The 9,359-nt window shown below is 40.3% G+C and overlaps 1 protein-coding gene across 1 annotated transcript; it reads left to right on the top strand.

Annotated features, from left to right (window-relative positions):
- Window positions 1-8,286: 8,286 nt before the first annotated feature.
- On the top strand, window positions 8,287-9,228 carry or64a1 (odorant receptor, family 64, subfamily A, member 1; the record flags this gene model as incomplete). The annotated part of the gene is made up of 1 exon (XM_084125667.1): window positions 8,287-9,228. One exon carries the CDS (start codon window positions 8,287-8,289, stop codon window positions 9,226-9,228), a length of 942 nt encoding a protein of 313 aa, XP_083981793.1.
- Window positions 9,229-9,359: the final 131 nt, after the last annotated feature.

The raw sequence follows: 9,359 nt of genomic DNA, 5'->3' as shown, positions 1-9,359 counted from the left end.
TACGCAATACGAGAGACCTCTCGAAAGGGAACGTCTCGGTTACTAACGTAACCTAGGTTCCCTGAGAGAAGGGAACGAGTATTGCGTAACCCGCCGTGCTACTGCGCTTAGATCAGGGGATCGCTTCAGTCGATTTAAACCTGATTCTACGGCGAAAATGGGGGCTTATATAGCTATAAGCCACGGCCATTCCGGTGGGCTCTGATGGGCACGAAGCGGCCTGAATGTTTCGCGCGCATGAGCCGCCTCGCCATAGGTTCGCTGTGCAGCTGCACTGCGTTTTAAAAATTTGGCTTCAATATTCTCGAGAAAAGGAGTTTTTCCCATAGCGTAAGCTACTTACACAATACTTGTTCCCTTCTCTAAGGGAACCAAGTTTACATTAGTAACCGAGACAAACTTAAGTATACAATGATAACGAACTCAAATACGAACAGCTGTGATGATTAAATTAATATTGATGGTAACAAACAAGTGGCAGGAAACTTGAACAAAGACAACAGGAAATAATGAAAATCAAACTAAAAGTCCATGAAGTCAAGTCAAGTCACATTTATTTATATAGCACTTTTTACAATGCAGATTATTTCAAAGCAGTTTTACAGATTAGATAACAGGAAAATGCAACAAAGTTTGTTTCCAGAAAAAGATAGTGTCACAGTCCATCTTAAGTAAGTTCAGTGATGTTTCATTTTGTTAAAAAAAAAATATTAATAAAGAAAATGTATTAATTTAGTTAATTTATATATATATAACTGCTCTGGAGAAAACCGTGATGTCATTGTCCAGCTCAGTTCAGTTCTCATATAATGGTGTCAATGCAGGCAGATCAATATTATTGTTGAATATTAAATTAAATGTTAAATTTAATGTCCCCAACTAAGCAAGCCAAAAGCCAATGCCAACAAAGGTGAAAAAAGGTGACAGTGGCAAGGAACCAAAACTCCATCAGGTGGCAGGATGGAGAAAAAAACCTTGGGAGAAACCAGGCTCAGTCGGGGGGCCAGTTCTCCTCTGGCCAACGAACGAACAGTGTATGATTATGATCCAGGCAGCATTATAGGTCAGAAGACAGATTGGATTGGAACAATCAGAATATTATCCAGTTCCATCTGGTTTAAGATCGGAGTCATCACGCCGGTATGGACGGGTTTGTTGTGGATCAAGTGCCGATGAGGCCTTCACAGGGGGGAGTCTAATTGACACAACCTCTGGTGACACTTCAGGGATGCGTTGTGGTCATGTCTAGGCACAGGTCCTCCATCTTATCTGGATACAGCCTGGATCCGGCTGAATACATCATGCGTTGTGGTCGTGTCTAGGCATTGGTCCACCATCTGATCTGGATACGGCCTGGATCCAGCTGATTACAGTAAACCTCGGAATAAGCAGAAAGACTAACATTAGCGTAGATGCCATTCTTCTGATGATGTAATGACTACATTAGTTGTTATAGGAAGTGTTCCCGGTTCCGGCTGACCTAATTTATGCAGCCTAATAATCATTTAACTGATTTGAATAATAGGAATGTAGAATTTTCTATGTGTATACCAGGTTAAAGAGATGTGTTTTTAGTCTAGATTTAAACTGACAGAGTTTGTCTGCTTCCCGGACAATGTTAGGGAGACTGTTCCAGAGTTTAGGTGTAAAAACGAAAAGGATCTACCGCCAGCAGTCGATTTTGATATTCTAGGTATTATCAACTGGCCAGAATTTTGAGATCACAATAGACGAGAAGGCCTATAATGCGTTAAGGGCTCGCTCAAGTACTGGGGAGCTAAACCATTTAGTGCTTTGTAAGTAATCAGCAATATTTAAAAATGTATACGATGTTTAATAGGGAGCCAGTGCAGTGTTGACAGAACCGGGCTAATATGGTCATACTTCCTGGTTCTAGTAAGAACTCTAGCTGCTGCATTTTGGATCAGCTGTAGTTTGTTTATTATGCGTGCAGGGCATCCACCTATAAGAGCATTACAGTAAATACAGAGAGAACACCGCAACGGAAAAACAACACAGGCTCGTTGGAAAAACGTAACTGTGGCAACTTTTATGCAAAATGCAAAATATGTACCGATACATACATATCACTGCAGTTTCCAACAGAAATTAATACTAGAGAAAAAAAAAAAAAAAAAACAGCAAGCACTTTTAATCCTTTTCATAGAAAATTATGATTACATGCAGGTGCAGATTATGTATTGATAAAGACTAATTTTCACATGGCTCCTTGCAAAATATAAAATTATGACCTCTTAACACTTTTTACCATAGTGCATGATTTGTCAACGAATACATTTAGGAAATTGCATCACAAAACCAGCACTATATGTTTGACTTTTGTGACATACTAAGCTTGCTCTGTAGCTCAGCTGGTACATAATTGTACTTGGAACAATCCTGTGAAACACGAGTTATGAGTTTTTCTCCTGCCCATCTTTCCTCTGCTCTGTCATCCTCTCTTCCCTCACCCTCACAATTCTCATCTCTGGATGTGAAAACCGCAACGGATACCTTATGCTCCACTCTAACTTCTTCTCTAGACTGTAGCTGTGTCCCAATGTGAAGGCTGCATCCTTCGAAGGACTGAAGACTTCAAGGATGCAGCCTATGCGTCCTCCGAAGGACGCACCATGTAGCCTCCGTAGGATTTCCTAATTGCGCAGCCAGGTGTTCCCGATTACCGCTCCAGGCGCCAAGCAACGGTGCGAGAGTATGCTGCCATCCTGACAATTCATTTGATATGCTATGGAGCCAGAACTGGCTATTGTCATTTTTATGTTTTATATTTTACTGGAGGACATGGTATTAAGGATGTTTCAGGTCATACTTTCGGCTTAGCCGAAGATTCAAATGTTCATTTAGCCTATATCTTACCTTGATGCGATTTTGTAGGCTAGTGTATTCTTTTTATTATGCACATAAATGGACCATGGTAAATATATTTACACAGGTTTTTAACCCCATTTGAATATAAAACCCAGTTGAATATAAAAAGTCCAGTGCGAATGTTACTCCCGCTCGTCATCGGCAGCTGTCAGTCACTGTTGCTAGGCGATAAGAACAATCCTCCGTAGGCTAGACCGGTCCGAGCGCTTCAGATGCGCCCTTTGAAATGGGACGGAGCTGTAGTTAGCAACAATTTGTTAATATTGTGACAATAGGCCTACATTTTGTTAATTTAATTTTCAAAATAACCAGTGGTGGTATGTAAGGAACTACATACTTCGTTAATAGCCTACTCAAAGTAATTTTCCCACATGGGACAGCAACACTACAAAACTGTTATTTTACAACATGATGCATTGTTTTACATTAAACTACACAAAAGTATATAGTTTAAATGTATCAACCTTGAAAATATTCTGAAGTAAAATGCAACATGCAGTAATAGAAATGCAGAATTCCTTTACTTTTACTCTTGATACCTTAAGTACATTAGAGTATGCAAGATAACGAAAAAAAATAATAAAAAAATTGCTTAACTAAGGTTTAAAATATATGACTAGTAGTTTTTCGCCAATGTGGTATTAGTGGTTATTAAAAGTACTTTAGTGTAATAAAGTATCTCAATATTTATTCCATGAGACAGCCCTGCAAACCTGTTGGTAGACAACTTAGTGGATAGTGAAAATATGCAGTCAAACACTCTGGAGAGCATCCCAGATGATGTCCCACCAGCAGGAGGCCTTACCAGGGTTTCTATAGTGGAGCCCATCCCAGTCCAGCAGCACACCAGGGTCTCCCACTCAGCTCAATAAAACTCTACATCATTTTTCTTATTTTATGTACTGTAAATTTAAATGTTTATGTTGAATTTGATATGTTTAACGTATGTTGTAAATAGTTGGGGGAAAAAAAGGTATAGAAGAATTTGTTTCATGTAGAAATTATGACTATCATTACAAAAATAAACAATGTCCAGAGCAATGAATTCTCTTTTATTTACACATTTAAAGTTGCATAAAAATAAATAAATGTACAGATTTTTTTTTCCTTTTAAAAAATATAGGTGAAAAAAAAGTTAAACAAGAATATATATATTTCTCAATAATTCTTTCAAGAAGAGAAAACAGCCTGTCCATCCTCTCCCTACTCTCCATTGCTCTCCTCGCCTCTGCAGTCCCATGTCTTCTCTAATCAAGTCCAAAAACTCATCCTCTCTGTCTCGCCTTCTTCGTGGTGCTGGTGCTGGTGCTGGTCCTGCCTCCTCCTCTTCTTGGTCACACACTGCTGAACTCGGCCCTGGTCTGTCCTCTGGGATTGAGGCAATGAGGACAGGGGGGTGGTGCAACGCCTCTGTCCCAACACCTCATCCATGAGGACAAACCAGGGCCAAGTTTCAGCAGTGGGTTTCCCACTCACACCCTCTCCTGTCCCAGGACACGTGTAATCTAAGGCAGAGCAAATTAACCATGGCTTGTTAACAACAACAGCACAATACAACAGCACAATACATTTCAGCAAAGATGTGTGTATTCATTTTCTTATATATATATAAAATTATATACCCATATAAAAATGGGTCTGGGGAATGTAACTCCCATACAGGCACAAAATAATATATATATATATAAAATATATATTATTTTGTGCCTGTATGGGAGTTACATTCCCCAGACCCATTTTTCCCTGAATTGTTCTAAAAAAGCAGAAAAGGGTACTTAACACAGGGGTGCAATCTTAAGTGCATTGTTAACACTGCAAAATATGACACATCAAGACCAATTTAGACCAACATTAAAAACCAAATTTGGGGGTTGGTTGTTTTAGGCTTTAGGGTGAGTGATATTTCTTATAATACACAAGTGAGATAGACAAGTGCAAATATTACAAATAGGTCGTTAAACTAATAACTTTATTACCACAAGTTTTGCCTAAAACTACCTGACAAATGAAGCCATGCAATGATGACGAAGGAGTAAAGATGAAGTTTATAATAAACTTTAACTGTGGTTTCGCTATCTATTTGAGTAAATGAAAACATAATAGGCTACTTACATTTAAATGTGAATTTGCTGTCCACCACCGATCTCTAGTCTCGGCCGCCGGCCTGTCGTCAACGGCGCACAATGACTTATGGGGTAGGATAGGCCGCTAAGTGTCCATTTATGTATCCTTCTTTTCACGGGGAAACGAAGGGCGCATTTGGCGTCGCTTTTGAATCAGGGTAGCCTTTGTCGCGGCGCGATGACGCAACCGTCCTTCGAACATGGCCTTTGGAGGATGCAGAATTGAATTAGGACAGCCTTCATCGAGCCACGGTGACGCAATCGGCCTTCAAATGCGACCTTCCAAGGATGCAGCCTTTGAATTGGGACGTCCTTCGTCGCGCCGCTGTGACGCAATCGGCCTTCAAATACGGCCATCCGGCCTTCAAATACGGCCTTCGAAGGACGCAGCCTTCACTTTGGGACACAGCTAATATCTGCCCTCTCTCTTCCAGGCCTGCACGCGCTACTCCCTCTAACCCCTGGTTATCTGAGGTTCTTTGTGAACACCGGACCGAACTCAGGGCAGCGGAGAGGAAATGGCGCAAATCAAAAGACACATCTGACCTGAGTATGTATAAATCTCTCCTCTCTTCCTTTTCTGTGGATGTTCATGCTGCAAAATCTTCATATTTCCACAACAAGATCAACAGCTCCTCTAACACACGATCACTCTTCAAGACATTCAACTCTCTCCTCTGTCCACCTCCACCACCACCCGCCTCCTCTTTAACTGCTGACGTTTTTGCTAACTTCTTCACCAACAAAACAACATCAGCAGTCAGTTCTCAGCTCCACACACACAGGAACCCAGACCGACCCCTTCCACAGCCAATAACCCTCTCTCCTCCTTCTCGCCGCTAACCAAGGAAGAAGTATCTAAACTTCTCCTCTCCAGTCATCCTCCCTCCTGTCCTCTAGACCCTATCCCCTCACACCTTCTACAAGCCATCTCTCCCACACTTCTACCAGCACTCACACACATCATCAACTCATCCCTCCATACTGGCACTTTCCCTACTGCATTCAAGTAGGCTCAGGTAACTCCACTGCTTAAAAAAACAACACTAAACACATCATTTGTAGAGAATTACAGACCTATCTCTCTCCTACCATTCATTGCGAAAACACTTGAAAGAGCTGTTTTCAACCAAGCAACATCCTTCTTGTCTCTGAACAACCACCTGGATGCCAACCAATCCGGCTTCAAGAAAGGGCATTCAACTGAGACTGCATTACTGTCGGTCACAGAAGCCCTACGGATCACAAAAGCTGCTTCCAAATGTGAATCATCAGATCCTTCTGTCCACCCTCTCATCACTGGGCATCACAGGAACTTCCCTCCACTGGTTTGAGTTCTATCTTACAGGTAGGTCCTTCAGGGTTGCATGGAGAGGCGAGGTATCCAAAGCACATCAGCTGACCACAGGGGTTCCTCAGGGTTCAGTTCTTGGACCCCTCCTCTTCTCCATCTACACCACATCACTGGGACACGTCATACAGGCACATGGTTTCTCCTACCACTGCTATGCTGATGACACACAGCTCTTCCTCTCATTTCAACCAGATGATCCCACAGTAGCTGCACGGATCTCAAGATGTCTGGCGGACATCTCGACATGAATGAAGGAACATCACCTGCAGCTCAACCTGGCAAAGACTGAGCTTCTCGTCCTCCCTGCCAATCCATCTCTACAACACTACTTCACTATCCAGCTAGATTCATCATCAATCACCCCATCAAGGTCGGTCACAAATCTTGGAGTAACATTTGATGACCAGCTGACCTTCACAGATCACATTTCAAAGACAGCTCAATCATGCAGGTTTGCACTGCACAACATCAGGAAGATCAGGCCTTTCCTAACTGAGCATGCAATACAACTTCTCGTCCAGGCCCTGGTCATTTCTAGGCTTGACTACTGCAATGCTCTTCTGGCTGGACTTCCATCATGTGCAACTAAACCTCTATAAATGATTCAGAATTCTGCAGCTTGTCTTGTTTTCAACGAGCCAAAAAGGGCCCAACGTCACTCCTCTGTTCATCTCTCTGCACTGGCTACCACTCGCTGCTCGCATCAAGTTCAAGGTATTGACGCTTGCTTACAGATCTATCACAGACTTTCACTCAGTCCTATGAGTCTACATTCCTACCAGAAGCCTATGATCAGTCAATGAGCGACGTCTCGTGGTTCCATCACAGAAAGCCACAAAATCACTTTCCAGAACATTCTCATTCACGGTTCCATGCTGGTGGAATGCTCTCCCCACCCTCATCCGGAATGCAGAATCCCTGACAACATTCAAAAGACAGCTGAAAACCCATCTCTTCCGTGAGCACTTAACCTCATAAAATAATAATAATAATAATTCTTTCCTTTTCCTTTAAATCCTCGCTTATCGGGCTTATGCTACTCTGAACAATGCTTGAACTTCGTATTTTGAGCACTTGTTGTTTTTGCCTCGTCACGATGACTCGTAGTCTCCATTTCAAAGTGGATGACTAGGAACAGGGTTTTAGGCCAAATGGAGGGGAAAAAACTATAAGAAACTGCCATTTCATGAGTTAATTTGCAAAGAAGAGGAACAAGGAACATCTTCTTCCCAACCCCCTTAAGCTAAACACTGATGAGTACAGGTGAGAAGGCTGTTGAAGTGTTTAATTTGTATCATAATGCTGTTTAAAGAGTAGACAAAGTACTACCCTTATTATAAGTACTACAAAGTACAACAATAACGGTTTTGTTAATTTGTTTAACCCTCTGTCAATCCCACTGTTCATGCTGACAAAAAAAAAACAAATCCCAATATCTTTTTTGAGAGAGATTGGGATTTGATTAACACATCATTGTTAATTTACATATACTAGAAACACTGTAACAATTCAAAGCGGGTTGAAAATCAGCGAACTTACAATTTAAGTCTTGTGTTTTATGCCAGATTTTTATACAACCATTACCTATTGCCACCATTTTTGTTTTTTTACTCAACAAATAGCTAAACTAATGAGGTAAATTCCCATGTGTTCTGTTGGTATATGTGCCCCAGATGGTGTTATATTAACCGCTAACAGCAAATTTAGCAGTTGCCTCAGACCAAAGGCAACAACTAGTTCTCCTCACTTTGTCCTTCACTATTATGACCATCTCTCTTGATTTTTACTTTAAAACAAAATGTATAGACTAGACTGAACAGAGTTCATCAAAAACTATTGGATGTTTTTTTCTTCAAATAACAGACATCAACTGAATCTATACATTTATTTATGTGGCAATTTCATTGTTTTGACCAGCAAATGGAAAATGTAACCATGCCTTCATATTTTTACTTTACTTTGTTCAAGGAGTTTGTTCATATTAAATATTTCATCCTAATTTTGACACTTACAGTTTATTTAGCAATTATATTATTTAATGCCATCATTTTGTTTGTGGTGTTTAAAGAGAGATCCCTTCATGAGCCAATGTACATCCTGATATTTTGCTTGTCTGTAAATGATCTCTATGGGTCAGCTGGTTTTTTCCCTAGGATAATGGTTGATCTTCTTTCTGATACAAATACCATTTCTAGGCCAGCATGTTTTGTTCAGATTTTTACAATTTATTCTTTTGCAATATCTGAATATACAATATTAACTCTGATGGCATATGACAGATATGTTGCCATATGCAACCCTTTAAAATATCATCAAATTATGACCTCAAAAGTAACAGCATTGTACATGGCAATAGCATCACTTTATGCAGCATTTTCTATGGGTCTTGTTATTTTCTTCTCAGCCAGGTTGCCTTTGTGTGGGACTGACATAGCTCGACTGTACTGTTCCAACTGGTCTGTGGTTCGGCTCTCTTGTGGGACTTCCACTTTGAGTAACAATATACTTGGATTTTTTGTCTCAACAACAACAGTTTTTCTCCCTGCCTTCTTCATTTTATATACTTATGTCCGAATTTTGATCATTTGTCACAAAAGCTCCAAAGAATTTAGGGGCAAAGCATTACAAACATGTCTTCCTCACATTATAAGCTTTCTGAACTACTCTATAGCATCATTTTGTGACATTGCTCTAAGTCGGTATGATTCAGACAAATACAAGATTGTGGGTATATTTTTTTCAGTGGAATTTCTGATTATTCCTCCTATTCTCAATCCTCTTATTTATGGCTTAAATTTGCCAGAAATTCGCAAAAACATTTTGTGCTTGTTACAACGGTCAAAAATTGCCAATTTTCCATAAGCAATTAAAGGAGAATATGACATTTTAAAAAGCTACTTGGTTTTGCAGTGTTTTTTTTATTTATTATAAAACTTAATTTTCTGAAATGATTTTTTTAGAGCTATAAGATGAGGCACTTTGTTTTCTCACGT

The sequence above is a fragment of the Abramis brama genome (genome assembly GCF_963993115.1).
Source record: "Abramis brama genome assembly, chromosome: 10".
NCBI lineage: Eukaryota > Metazoa > Chordata > Actinopteri > Cypriniformes > Leuciscidae > Abramis > Abramis brama.
Note: the sequence above shows the minus strand (reverse complement) of the source record. Positions and strands in the feature narration are given on the sequence as shown.